Raw genomic sequence first — 15,403 nt, 5'->3', positions numbered from 1 at the left:
ACTGAGATCAGGTCACGAAGGTGGGTGGCAGAGCATTTTCTCTTGCTTTTTTACCAAATACACTTCACAGACCCTTCCCTGTTACGATGGCTGTGTCTATTCAGGGCTCTGGTCATAAAGGAGTCAGACAGATACTTTGACCTTTGCTTGGGAAACCACAAAGAAATAGTGTACTGTTCTGTTTGCATCCTCTCTCCAGGTTACTTTGGGTCTATGTTAGAGAGGGGAGGAGGACCTGTAACAAGGTCTGCCCACCATCCCAAGCTAGCCACCCTACCTTTGAGTATCCCCTCCCCTTTGTGAAATGTAAATTTAGGAAGATAATGCTGGAGAATGATATAAGACTTTGTGCTTACCCAATAATTTTCATGCAGGTGGGGTGTGTAAGAAACTACAGGGACTGAGGGTAAGGATGCAGGGGCATGTGCTGTTTGAAAAAGGTTATTTAATATTATTACACTACTTTTTTTTATTTGAAAGATAAAAATACCCATTGCTTTCATAATGCAAACTAATTAGAAGAAAGGCTTCAAAATATCTTCTGGAGTTATATAGATATGTGGAAAACTTATTTTATGATTCTAAATGGGAGAAATGGCACAGACTCTCAACGTCAGTGGACAGGTACATGAAATTTTTGTATTTATCAAAAGGGAACAAGATTTGCTAAGCTCAATAAATACTATTCTAAATTTAGGAAGAAGTGGCCAATAAGAAAGAAAGGGGTCCCACAACCTAGTATCGAGACCCACCCAGTTCTGATCCATTCCTTCTCTCAACCCTCCTGCATGGCAGTCCCCTTGGGAGGTTTAAAGCAGCCCCTTTGCTCCATGTGCTGCATCCTGTCTCATTTTCTTTTCCTTTCTGGACTCTCAGATGCAGAGTGCGGAGGCTGAATAACTCGGATGTGCTCTTACCATTGGCCATCCCTAGTCTAAAGAAAGGGCGTCAGGCAAAGAATACCTTCGCAGGCAGATACTTCTGTGCCATCTTCTCCGTGTGTCAACAACAAACGGCTGAATTTTGGTTTCTGCTCCAATCCTGTCTGCTTTCCTTTCTCAGATGTCACTGAACGGAAACTCTGGGACCGGGACACGGAAATCTCAAATTGTTTGATCACCTCCTCGTCACTGTCGGAAGATGTGGACAGCTCTTCGTCATCCCCAAAGCTGTTGACTGGGAGTAAACAAGAGCCATGAGTCTCCTGTGTGGCCTATGTGCTCGAATACAGAGATAGACTCTCTGGGAAAACAGAACAGAAGAACATGGACAATAAGCTTGAACAAAGGCACGCTCAAACTGGATAGAAAAAAATGTAAAACACTTCTGCAACACAAATTTGAATCCAAAGAAAAGAATGCTCCTGAAGGTAATTAGAAATACGGTATAAAGCTAGAACCCAACAGAAATCACTGGGACACCCATAGTCATCATAATGAACTCTCATGTTGAGCCAGGCAGCCCTGCTGATTTGTTATGTTGCTTAAATGTGTTCATAACTGGAAACAGAATGTGTATCAGCACATTTCCTTATATGCAGTTCTAGTCAACAACCATGGGATGTATGCTCTTCATCTCATCTCATTTATTAAAACACACATAGCCAATCCCTACTTCGGAGAAGGAGTATCAACAACATGATTTTCCAAAAGCTTTCTAGTTTTGAAGAGAGTCCACCCGGCGCAGTGGCTCATGCCTGTAATCCCAACACGTTGCGCAGTGGCTCATGCCTGTAATCCCAACACGTTGGGAGGCCAAAGTGGGCAGATCACTTGAGGTCAGGAGTTCGAGACCAGCCTGGCCAACATGGTGAAACCCTGTCTCTACAAAAAATACAAAAATTAGCCAGGTGTGGTGTCAGGCGCCTGTAATCCTGGCTACTCGGGAGGCTGAGGCAGGAGAATCACTTCAACCCAGGAAGCGGAGGTTGCAGTGAGCTGAGATTGCGCCACTGAACTCCAGGCTCGGTGACAGAGTGAGACTCCATCTCAAAAAAAAAAAAAGAAAGAAAGAAAAGAAAAGAAAAGAGACTCATTGTGTGTGTGTGTATTTTAACCCATTGAGAAATTTTCTGAATCTTTCTCAGCATCAACAATCCAACCTTTGAATTATTGATTTTTAAAAATAAGTTGTATATATTTGAGGTTTATAACATGATGGTATGGGATACATACAGATAGTAAAATGGTTCCTATAGTGAAGCAAATTAACATATCTATCACCTCGCATAGTTACTTTTTTGTGTAACAAGAGCAGCTGAAATCTACTTATTCAACAAAAGTCCCTAATGACGTACAGTTTCATTCACTAGAATCCACATCTTGTAGGTTAGATCTATAGACTTGTTCATCCTGCATATCCATTTTGTATACTTTGACATGCATCCCTATTCCTGCCCCCTGCCCCTTGGTAACTGTTTTATTCTGTTTCTGTATATTTGAACTTTTTTTTTTAGATTCCACATATAAGTGAAATGATGCACTATGTCTCTTTCTGTGTCTGGCTTACTTCATTTAGCATAATGTCCTCCAGTTCCATCCATGTTAGGGCAAATGACAGATCTTGTTTTTTAAATTGTTTTTTCATTGTCAATATAAAAATCTCCTTCCTTTCTAAGGCATATGTATGTACCACAATTTCTTCATCCATTCACCCACTGATGGACACTTAGGTTGTTTCCTTATCTTCGCTACTGTGAATAATGCTGCAGTGAGCATGGGAGTGCAGATATCTTTATAAGGTAGTGATTTCACCTCCTGAGGTATATACCCAGAAGATGGACTTCTCAATCATATAGCAGTGTATTGTTAATTTTTTTTCTTTTCTTTGAGACAGAGTCCCACTCTGCCACCCAGGCTGGAGTGCAGTGGTGCGATCTCAGCTCACTGCAACCTCTGCCTCCTAGATTCAAGCAATTCTCATGCCTCAGCCACCAGAGTAGCTGAGATTATAGGCATGCACTACCATAGCCAGGCTTGTTTGTTTGTTTGTTTGTTTGTTTGTTTGTTTAAGTAGAGACAGGGTTTCACCATGTTGGCCAGGGCCTCCCAAAGTGTTGGGACGACAGGCGTGAGCCACCATGCCCAGGCTATTGTTAATTTATTTAGGAACCTCTATAGTGTTTTCCATAACAACTGCAACCATGTACATTCCCATCAACAGTGTGCTAGAGTTCCCTCTTCTCCATACCCTCACCAACACACGTTGTCTTTTATCTTTTTGATAACAGCCCTCCTAATGAAACACCCTTTGAATTATTCATACACTTTTCCCACACCTTGATATACCAGCACATGGGCCCTCTTTCAGTTTCTCCAACAGGCCGAGACTGTTCCTGCTGTTGAGCTCTTTGACTTTGTTGTTCCTTCTGCCTCCCCCAGGTGTTTACATGTCCGGCTCCTTCACATCGCAGGTCTCAGCTTGACTGGCACTTCATCCTACAGTCCTCCCTGAACATCCTCCCTTAAGTAGTTGTCTTCATAGCACTAAGCTTTAGTTCTCTGTTCTCCCCTATCACTTCCATGAAAGTAAGAATATTTCCTATTTTGTTAACTGATGTCTCTCAATATGTAAAACAATGCCTGCTGCATAGTAAATAGTTCATAAACACTTGTTAAATATTGAATGACTTGGTGAATACCCAGAGTTCTCCTAAGCCTGAGTGTATATCCATGCACTCACACATACACACACACACATGGTTCCCTGTGCTTAGAATACTCTTCTCCAGCCCCTATATACACTAGTCAGGAATCTAACTCATCACTGAGGTCTCAGCTCAGACATCACTTCTTCCAGAAAGTCCTTCCCTGACCTCTTACATCAGGTTAAGAGCTCCCTGCATGTGCTGTAAAACAATTTTCTGTTCTCTCTTGTCAGTGCTCCCTCCCATGCCATGGCAGCATTACCTATCTAACTGCAAATTGCCCCACCTAACCTGCATATACCATGAGGGTAAGGAGCACATCAGACTGCCCACCTTTGCATCCAGGCCCTATCTCCAAGCCAGGCACACAGCAGACTACTCTGTAAATATTTGCTGAATGTGATTTGGAAACCACAAATAATGGGGAATAATTTTTAATCATTTTATATCCCAAAGTCACATAGTGATTCCAGAGAAGAATATGGTTGTTCATTCACAGATGGGTCCTGAAGATCACGTCTGAATCAGAAGTCAGGAAGGAATAAAAAGCCATATTTCAAGTGAGAGAAAATACTTTTAAACACCAGCCTGGTCAAAACATGTATTCTCTGGCTTGTCTGAGAGCTGACATTCCTGGGGTTCTCTGGAAGACTGGCAATAATAACATACTTACTGAGTACTCATTATGCATCAGACACTGTCATAAGTGCCTTACACACAAACCCTTTACGACTATTTCCATTTTTCCAAGTAAGAAAATTGAGGCAGAGAGAAGTACACAGCTGGCAGAAGATCACACTGCCAATTAAGAGCAGAACCAAGATCTGATTTAAAGCAGCCAGTCTCTAGCACCCACATTTCTAATCTTAGTGCTGGAGAATCAGAGAGAGGTGGTGGAAAGAACTCTCACTCTGTGTACTCACATTAACGAGTGGAGCTCCTGTGGCCAAGTCTCTTAACCTCTCTTATGCCTTGTCTTTGGATCATTTTAAAGGTCTGCATCATCTCTCAGGTCTTTTCTAGCTCTAAAATTCTCCAACTCCAAACTTCCCCGACATGCATCAACATTTGATTTATTTTTTACTGATCTTCTCTTTCATGAAGCAGCTTCTCCAGAAACGTAAGAGTACATCTTTGTCATCTCACTTAATTCTATTGGCTGCATGTAACACCACAGTAGGACCTGAAAACCTAAGTGTCAGAAGAGACTAGATTTCCCAGCATTACTCCAATAAGCTATGCAAATACCATTCCATCAGAAAACCACCATAATGACCAGTCTTTTCATGCCTCCATGTGCTGGGCATAGCACTCTAGGATGGGATGGACCATTGCAAATAGGAGAGATCCAGGGACAACAGGAACAAAATCAAACTACTTCCACCTTTAGAGTACAGGACCAGCTAAGCACCTGGGGAGATACATGCATGTGAGGGGTGTCTGGATTAGACAACAATTGGAGTATTTTCCAACTCTGAGATTCCATTCTAATTTATATTTTTTAGGCCAATTTTTAAAATTTAAGTAGTCATAAGTCATCCATTTCAAATGAGTTAGTCAATGCATGGATATCTTTCCATCTATAAAATAATTGCAACTAATTTATTAGCATTTGGTTCTTGATTTTTTTTAGTGAGTCATTGATCATCCACAGAGCAAAAATTCTCCTTGCCTGATACACAATCATACAGTACTTATAACATTTCCCATATACTAAACATATAAACCAGCTACCTTCTTGGGAATTTGCATCTACCCATTCCGTGAAGTAGGAATTATATTATGATTATATAGATAGAAACAAAAGGCAGAGAAAAGTTAAGTAACTTGTCATAAGGCAACAAATTTAAGAAATTACCAAAGTTGGGACTTAGGTGTAGCATCTATGTCCCTAACCACTGTGCATATCATCCGATTTCATTGCATTAGGAAGCTACAGCCCTATCTAGCTTACTCCTCATAGCAAGGTTCAGGGAGTTCTCCTGCTTCCACCCTGACACCTGTCAAGAGTGCTTTCTTTGTGATGGATAAAGGAAGAACAGAGCAGTGAAAAGGGCAGTAGTGTAGATGTGAGTGCATACAGGCTTATTGCTCCTTGTGGGATTATAAATACATCTGCACGTGCTGTTCTAAGCCTCACTCCCCAAGGACCTCAGGGAATTCTCAGTCTAAAAATGAAACCTGCGATCTCTTGCAAAGAGATCTTGCAAAGGCCACTGAGCAGCAATAGAAGTCAATAGTGGCCTGTTACAGTAATAAAAGCAATCCTTTATGCAGCATTTATCACATGCCAGGCATTGTTCTACTACTTGACATACGTTAACTTATTTACCCCTCACAACAACCTAAGGAAGTAGGTACTATTATTATCCCCAGGCTATGAATGAAGAAACTAAGGCACAATGAGGTTAATAACTTGCCACAGTCCTAACAGTTTATAAGCAGTGGGCCAAGATTCAAACCCAAGCTGTCTTGCTCCGAAGTCCATGTTATTAATAGTCCATTATGCTCCCTCTACCATCTGTTTCCCCATGGAAAAAACTTTTTAAATTCTGGACAAAATGGATGCAACTGTGTTTTATCACCAGGAAAATAAAATTACATACATTGGGCTGGAAAAGATTTTCATGAGCATCTATTCCCTCTACTTCATATAGAAAAACCAAAGCCAAAAAGCTGAAGCGATTTGCCCACCATCACACCAAACCAGGACCAATCTAAAGTCTACCATGTTCCAAGTCAATGGTTTTTCCAAAGCGTTTTCCAGTCTCTCCCCAGTGTTTGCCCGTTGGTTTGTTTTCAAATTTCAAATTTGGCTCTTGTCTATTTGCAAGATCCCAGCTACTTGCCTTTCAATGTATCTATGCTACCAACTAAATAGCTGATGTGGGTTTCATTTAACTTAATCTTTGAAAGTCACAAGGTCTCCTCTAAGTTGTGACACTTATTTCAACAATAAGTTAGCATCTTCTGAAGCATCATATACATACCAAGTTGTAATCCCTTTCTAATTAAGTACCAAGGAAATAAGACAATAGAAATTTTATTTTATCTTTTATCTAATTTACCCTCATCCAATTAACTTGCTAATGTGACAGAAAAATAGTTACACAATTTTCATAAATGTGGATACACCTTGAAGCTGAAAGACTGTTCATTTCACTCAATCACAGAATTCAGACATATCTCAGATATCATCTAAATATCTGCCACCAAAGAGAAGACTGACTCTCCTGCAATCTTTCTGATACAGGTACTCCAGCAGCTTCATCCCTTTATGAACACACAATCAAGGTGCTACTGTGGGCTTCTTGGACTGGCAGGCAGTTCATGACTTTCACAGTCAAAGAGGTATCCAAAAATGACCTATCAATATCAAGTTCCTATTGCAAGGAAGCCAGAGTGTTCCTCTCTCTCTAATTTTTAATCATTTTTTTCTAGTTTAAGGAGGGGCAGAGGAAATTCCATCTCTATCTTCCAAACAGACAGGATGGTGGGGTCTTAGTATGACAGAAACTGTCTGTTGGGAGTAGTATCAGCCATGGTTAGAGTGGTTAAGAGCGCAGAATGTGAAGCCACGCTGACAGAGTTTAAAACTGGGATATTACCTTTGCAAGTCTGGGACCTAAGCAAGTTCCTTTAATCTCTCTAAACTTCACTGTCCTCATTTCTATATCCCTTACCTCTTAAAATTGTTGAGAAGACTAAATGAGATAAATCACATAAAGGCACTTAGCATATGTCTGGCATATGATACACTTTTTAAATGTTTAACTACTATTGTTATTTTCATCATCTTCATCAGCATCCCCCACCATGTCACTGCCCTTTGTGGAAATCCTTTTCTCCAGCTTGGCATTTATATGCAAAGGAAAGCATGTGCCCTCTCCCAGGGTCTGACTTTGAGAACTTACCATTAGGGTTGTTGTAGTGGAAGGGTAGAAAAAATGAGGGCTGGGGCAGGAGGAGATAGAGCTGATAGTGTGGGTTGTACTTCCCACCCTACCTTACAATGCTTTTTCCCAAGCCTGGAGGTGGAGTGCTCTGTAGGAGCTAACAACACTGCCTGCAAGTGGGAAGTGCCCAACACCTGCTCATTTTGTTGCTTCTTTTAAGGAAGCAAAATTACCAACTGGTGATGCAAAGAGAGGATTTCTTGAGCCTGTCTGCTGCTACTTTAGACATGGAGAAAAAAATTATAAATGATCAGAGCAGCGCCAAGCTTATTAATTCCTCCCACATAGAGCAATGCGGTGGAGGCAAGTACTGCTCACACTGTATAGATGGGAAGTAGAGACAGGTAGGGGTGGGTTGTGCTCAGTGGTGCAGTACCTGAGTGCTACTTTCAACTACAATTTCAGGAAATCCCTTAGATATGACATTTCTCCAATATCCACAGTAAATGGCTGCCCATGTTGGTTGGATAAGGATAGAAATAAGGGTAAGAAAAGCAGAAGGGAGGTCAAAATGACAACTGCCCACATTAGTCCCTAGGAAAAACGGCCACATTTCCAAAAGCACAATCTGGCCATTCCTGGACTCAAACAGGTTAGGAAAATACTTTTATAAATTACCCAGTCTTGATTTTTTTTTTTTTTTTTTTGAGACTATTCCCTGAGGAAGTCTAAGGTTCCCCAAAGGAGCTTCAATGCCAATGTAGACATGGAGGTGTATAAGGGATGCAATACACAGGTTGGGCTCTGTACTCTTTTCAATCAGGGCTATTTTGTTTTAATATGCTTTGTATTTTTATAAGATTATGCTGGGGGGAGAAGGAAGCCTCTGACACATTAAGTTTTAAAAACGTTGATGTAAACCAACTCCCTCATTCTCCCTCATCCCCACCTCAAATAGAGAAACTAAGGCTGAGGCCACTTAAAAGACTTGAGTACAATCAAATAGCTAGTAAGTGGCAGAAAAAAGATCAACATCTGGTCCTCCTGCAAATATCTGTTTTGTCACCCAAACCTTGTACGAGATGTTTTGACAACTCCATTTCACATATGAACAAAGCGATGGCACTTGTAATAGTTAAATATGAGTGAGTCAAACAGAAAATCTTCCATTACAATTAGTAACCTACAAAGCACTATACTAGGAAACAAGTTACACTATTGAAAATTCCAGTTCTGATAATGGCAGAGTGATTCAAACTAACCCCTCTACAAGTAAAAATTATAAATTCACAACAACATTTTTTAAGTCAACTATTTGAAGGCACGGTGAGCAAGAGCAGGCAGAAATTGGAGGAGATCCAATTTCTGAAAGAAGGGAACACAGATTATATATATACTTGCTGGGTTTTTTTTTTTTTTTTTTTTTTTCATTGCTCTAGCAGCTACTGAGAAAGAGGTGTTAAAATCTTTTACTTTTATTTTGAAATTTTATTTCTTCTTTTAGTTTGTTACTTCTTCCTTCATGTATTTTTAAGCCCTTAATAGGTGCATACACACTTACAATTTTGTGTCTTCTTGAACTGACCACTTTACCACTATAAAACATACTTCTTTCTTTTTCCTAATACTCCTTGTCTTCAAGTCTACTTTGTCTGATATTAATGTAACTGCACTAGCTTCCTTATGCTCTCAGTTTGCATAACTCATATTTTTAATTCTTTCATTTTCAACCTGTCTGTGTTTATATTTAATGTATGCTTCTTATAGTTATAATACAGTTGGGTCTTGCTTTTTTCTTCAGTTTGACAATCTGTACTTTCAAGTGAGAATTTATTTAATTTGCATTTAATGTATGAACATTGTTGGGTTTAGGTATGTCATTTTGCTGTTTGTTTTCTATTTGTTGTGTCTGTTTTTTCATCTTCAGTTGCTCTTACTACTTTATATATGTGTTAATAACCTGTTCACTTAAAATTCAATTTTAATTTGTCTATTAAGTTCTTTGGCTATACCTATTTGCATTTTCTTTTGTCAACGGTTGTTCTAGGGATTGTGTCCTATGTGAATCACAGTCTATTTTAAGACAGTGTTATTTCAATTTACAAAATTTATACATTGCATTATACAATATTATACCATGGTACAATGATTTGTACTTTGCAACAGTATAAATAATTTACCTCCCCTCTCCTTTGTGTTATTGTCATCTCATATTTAACTTCACACTTTATCAACCCCACAATGCAATATTATATCTTTTATTATCTCCATACCTTGACATATAGTTGACCATAATGACGTGCAATTGAAAAGAGTGTTCTGCAGTTTTTGGATACAGAGTTCAATAAATACCAAATAATATCAATCTCTACACAGCTCTTACAGAAAGAAGAGAAAGAAAGAGCATTTCTGAACTCATTTTAAGAGGTCAGCATAATCCTTAACACCTTTTAACAAGACATCACAAATATAGAAAATCATATGCCAATATCTCTTATGATTATAGTCATAAAAAATTCCTCAGCAATATATTAAAAAAAGAAATCCAATAATGTATTTAAAGGATTATATATTACGATCACATAAGGTTTACCCTAGAAATGCAAGGTTGGTTTAAGATACTAAAGTTGATGCAATTTACCAAATTAACACAATAAAAAAGAAAAACCAAATAATCATCTCAACTCATACAGAAAACAATGCTGACAGAATTTATTGTCAATTTCTGATAAAAAATAAAAAAATTTCACCATTCTATGGATATTTCTCAATCTTGAAAGAAAAGGAGTGTAGGGAATCTACTGAAACCCTATAGCTAAAATCAACTATGAGAACTACTTAGTGAATTTGGCAAGGTCATTATATAAAATCGATTCTGTTTTATATTCTAGTAACAAATTACATATGAAATTTTTTTAAAATTCCATTTAGAAAGAGCATCAAACTGCACTAATACTTAGAAATAAATTTAACAAAAAGCATTCAAAACTCTCACACTAAAAGCAATAAAATATTACTGAGGGAAAACAGAAGACTCAATATTGTTAACATGCTAATTTCCCTCAACCAGTATAATGATTTAATGCAATCCAAACCAAAATCCAAACAGACATTTTCGTCAAATTTGACAAGTAGACTCTGAAGTGTTTAAGAAAACATAAAGGACCTAGAATAGTCAAAATAATTTTTAAGAAGAACAAAGTAGGGGGACTAACCTATCTAATTTCAAGACTTACTACATAGCACATTAAATCAAGACAACTTGCTATAAGGATAGATCAATAAATCAATGAAGCAGAATAGAGAGTCCAGAAATAGCACCACACATGTATGTTCTATTATTTTTTCACAACAGTGCCAATGTAATTCAATATTAAAGTATTTTCGAAAACTGATGCTTGAGCATATGGGTATCTATTTGGGAAAAGAAACATCAATGCTTCTATCTCACATTGAGTGTGTGTGTGTATGTGTATATGATTTTTATTAATTTGTATATATGTAGATCTACATATATATAATCTAACTGTAAAACTTTAAACTATAGAACACCCAGGAAAAAACTTCAGAGCAATCTTTTGTGACCTCAGGATATACAAAAGCATGAACCATACCAGAAAAAAAGTCCTAAGTTGGACTCCATCAAAATTAAAACTTCTGTTCTTTGAACAATGCCATTTACAAAAGGCAAACCATAGACTGAGGGAAAATAAAGGGCTTCTATCTAGAATTTATAAAGACCCTTTACAACTCATAAATAACACAACCAACAAAATTTAAAAATCCAGACACTTCATAAATTAATGTGTACAAATGGCCTATAAACAAATGAAAGATGCTCCACATCAGTGATCATCAGGGTAAGACACAGTAAAACCACATGAGATATCAATGAATTGAGGGCAATTTTTAAAAATCTTTTCTTTTTTTAACTTTTAAGTTCAGGGGTACGTGTGCAGGTTTGTTACATAGGTAAACTTGTATCATGGGTTTTTTTTTGGTACAGATTATTTTATCACCCAGATATGAAGCCTAGTACCTGTTAGTTATTTTTCCTGATCCTCTTCCTCCTCCCACCCTCCACCTTCCCAAAGGTCCCAGTGTGTGTTGTTCCCCTCTATGTGTCCATGTGTTCTCATCATTTAGCTCCCACTTATAAGTGAGAACATGCGGTATTTGATTTTCTACTCCTGTGTTAGTTTGCTAAGGACAATGGCCTCCAGCTCCATCCATGTCCCAGCAAAGGACATGATCTCATTCTTTTTTATGGCTGCATAGTATTCCAGGGTGCATGTGTGCCACATTTTCTTTATCTAGTGTACCACTGATGGACATTTAGGCTGATTCCATGTCTTTGCTATCGACAAAATTTTTAAAAACTGAACATATCAAAATCAAAGAAGCAAAGCATCTGGAGCCCTCATACACTCCTGGTGAAAATGTAAAATGATAAAACTTTTGAACACTATTTGGCCGTTTCCCGAGAACTTAGGCCGGGTGTGGTGGCTCATGCCTGTAATCCCAGCACTGTGGGACGCCAGGGCGAGTAGATCAACTAAGATCAGAGGTCGAGATCAGCCTGGCCAGCATGGTGAAACACTTTCTCTACTAAAAAATATAAAAGTTAGCTGGGCATGGTGACACATGCCTGTAATCCCAGCTACTCCGGAGGCTGAGGCAAGAGAATCACTTGAACATGGGAGGTGGAGGTTGCAGTGAGCTGAGATTGTACCACTGCACTCCAGCCTGGGTGACAGAGCGAGACTCCTTCTCAAAAAAAAAAAAAAAAAAGAAGAATTTAAACATAACATACAAACATAACATACATTTGACCATATAACCTAGCCACTCATTACCACATATTTTCCCAAGAAAAACAAAGACACATGTTCACACAAAGACTTACACATGTTCATAGACGTTTCATGTGTAATAGTCAAAATCTGGAAGCAAAGAAAAGCCTGGTAACACATGAACAGATAAACAAATTGTGGTATATCAATACCATGGAATACTACTCAGAAATCAAAAGGAACTATTTATTACCTGCAACAACATGAATGAATCTCAAAAACATTAAACTGAGTGGGAAAAAAGGTGAAAAAAATGTGCATTATATAACTCCATTTATATAATAATCTAAAAATTCGAAATAATATATAGTGACAGAAAACTGATCCATGGTTGCCTGGGGTGAGGTTAGAGAGAGAGATGGATTACAAAGAGGCAAGAGGAAATTTTTGGAGTAATGTAAATATATGTTTTCTTGACTGTGGTATTTGTTTCACAAGTACAATATCTCAAAACTCATCAACTTGTGTACTTTATGTATGTGCAGTTTATTGTACTTCAGTTGTGCCTCAATGGAGTTTTTTTAATGGTGCTTAAAAGAAATCTGTATCTTATAGCAGCCTTACCTCTTCCCATTGCGAGACCCAGATGATCTCCCCTTAGTGACTCAAATTTTCCCTGCATAAAGTCATTTCCGTGCAGTTGAGAAAGCTCAGATCCATAAGTCATGAGCCAATAAGCACTTGTCTTCCTGCTCTAAACCTAGGAAAGAAGGCTGAGTACCCATGAAATGTTGCATTTCTCTACTCCCTACTGTATTTACCTGGGAAGTTCTTCTGGCATTCCTATTTATATTGTGAGTTCCTAGATAAGCCTTTAAATCCAGTCCACAGCTTACTTGTCTGACCCTGCCCCCATGTCTCTAGTTATTGGACCCTCTTCCCTGTCCCAACAGCCATGAACTAAGGTCAAACCCAACTGACTGTGAATACAGACAATGATACTACAACCTGGGCCCTTCTGGTGCCATATTCAGCCCACTATATTTACACCGACGAGAAAAAAGTGTTTACCTATTGTGATGGTTAATATTGTCAACTTGATTGGACTGAAGGATGCAAAGTATTGTTCCTGGGTATATCTGTGAGGGTGTTGCCAAAAGAGATTAAGGGGAGATTAACATTTGAGTCAGTGAACTGGGAAAGGCAGACCTACCCTCAGTCTGGGCGGGAACCATCTAATCAGCTTCCACCATGGCCAGAATAAAAAGCTGGTGGAAGAACGTGGAAAAACTAGACTGGCTGAGTCTTCCAGCCTCCATATTTCTTCCATGCTGAATGCTTCCTGCCCTTGAACATCGGACTCCAAGTTCTTCAGCTTTGGGACTCTTGGATTTTCGACCACAGACTGAAGGCTGCATTGTTGGTTTCACTACTTTTGAGGTTTTGGGACTTGGACTGGCTTCCTTGCTCCTCAGCTTGCCGATAGCCTATTGCAGAACTTTACCTTGTGATCATGTGAGTCAGTACTCCTTAATAAACTCCCCTTTATATATACATCCATCCTATTATCTTTGTTCCTCTAGAGAACCCTGACTAATACACCTATGTCAGCCCCAAGTTGTCCTTGCATCTTTGAGCAGGGATTTGGGTTGCTGATTATTCACCTAAGGGATGCACCCTATATCAAGGGCTCCTCTAGCCTCTTTGAGGCTTATTTTCTTTCCCCACGAGGCCAAACCCATCAAAGATAAAAGAAGAGCCATGATGAAAGTACTGAGAGGTAGGGTGATTGGTTCTGACTGCAGGGATCACAAAACCCTCAACTGTAGGTAGTGTTCTAAACAGATCCATATCTGTAGTCCGATTCACTGGGCCCTCGTTTCTCACTTCAAGGACTCTCTCAACTACCAATGTTTTCCGAACATTTGGCTTTGATGATTACTCTAAACTGTTTCATCACTGCAAAAAGACTCACCTAGACAAAAGCAAGTGTGAAACTGTCAGCCTCTCTAACTTGTCTAAGCTCTGCTCTCTCATGTGTATGCCTCCTACAAGGGAATTGCTTGATAGGACCCAAGTGTTGTGTTGGTTCCCTACTGTGGTGGCATTTGCATACAAATTAATGGCCAAGACTGTAATTTACTCTGCTGAGAACTGAGGTGACCTGATAATTAAATTTCTGCACATGCAGAGAAAACACAACACCAAATGGTTGTTCTTACTTTCTTTCCCCAAACCCCCAATATTTCTCTATCACTCCAATGAATCCTTACAAGCAAATGTTGAGTCAACATTTTAATTTACAAATTCTCTGATTAGAAAGATTTTTTTTTTAATCTCACTGCCATACATACTAAAATGAAGGGCCTGGGACGTGTAAACAGGTTGAAAAATATCATGAATGGCTCAGGCAATTTTCAGGTGTTGTGAGTTTCTGGCTTTCTAGCTGTTCAGTTCATTCACTAGTCTTCCCATCCCATGCTGTAAATCATCATCAAGGCAATTTCTAAAGTCATTCTTTTATCTCACAATAGAGCCAAGTCAAGCTACAGAGATAATTTCTATGAGGCAGTTACAAACTCTCCTCAGCATCGACTCTATAGTGAATATATCCAAATACATCACAACAACTGAAAATAAATAGACTGAATATTAAGAATAGACTCGGCCAGGCGCGGTGGCTCACGCCTATAATCCTAGCACTTTGGGAGGCCGAGGTGGGCAGATCACGAGGTCCAGCGATTGAGACCATCCTGGCTAACACAGTGAAACCCCGTCTCTACTAAAAACACAAAAAATCAGCCGGGCGTGGTGGTGGGCGCCTGTAGTCCCAGCTACTCAGGAGGCTGAGGCAGGAGAATGGCGTGAATCCTGGAGGCAGAGCTTGCAGTGAGCCGAGATCGTGCCACTGTACTTCAGCCTGGGCGACAGAACAAGACTCCTTCCAAAAAAAAAAAAAAAAAGGAAGAAGAAGAAGAAGAAGAAGAAGAGGAGGAAGAAGAGGAAGAAGAGGAAGAAGAAGAAAGAAGAAGAAGAAGAAGAAGAAGAAGAAGAAGAAGAAGAAGAAG

The 15,403-nt window shown here is 39.1% G+C and overlaps 1 protein-coding gene across 1 annotated transcript in view; it reads right to left on the bottom strand.

Moving 5' to 3' along the window:
- Positions 1–15,403, bottom strand: part of SYT16 (synaptotagmin 16) — a 136,582-nt gene that overhangs the window by 61,047 nt on the left and 60,132 nt on the right. The window contains exon 2 of the mRNA XM_017895554.1: positions 964–1,176. Coding sequence (XP_017751043.1) covers positions 964–1,176 — 213 coding nt within the window. The remainder of the gene's footprint in view (positions 1–963; positions 1,177–15,403) is intronic.

Source organism: Rhinopithecus bieti, unplaced genomic scaffold (genome assembly GCF_001698545.2).
Source record: "Rhinopithecus bieti isolate Rb0 unplaced genomic scaffold, ASM169854v2 scaffold_25987, whole genome shotgun sequence".
Classification (NCBI taxonomy): Eukaryota; Metazoa; Chordata; class Mammalia; order Primates; family Cercopithecidae; genus Rhinopithecus; species Rhinopithecus bieti.
Note: the sequence above shows the minus strand (reverse complement) of the source record. Positions and strands in the feature narration are given on the sequence as shown.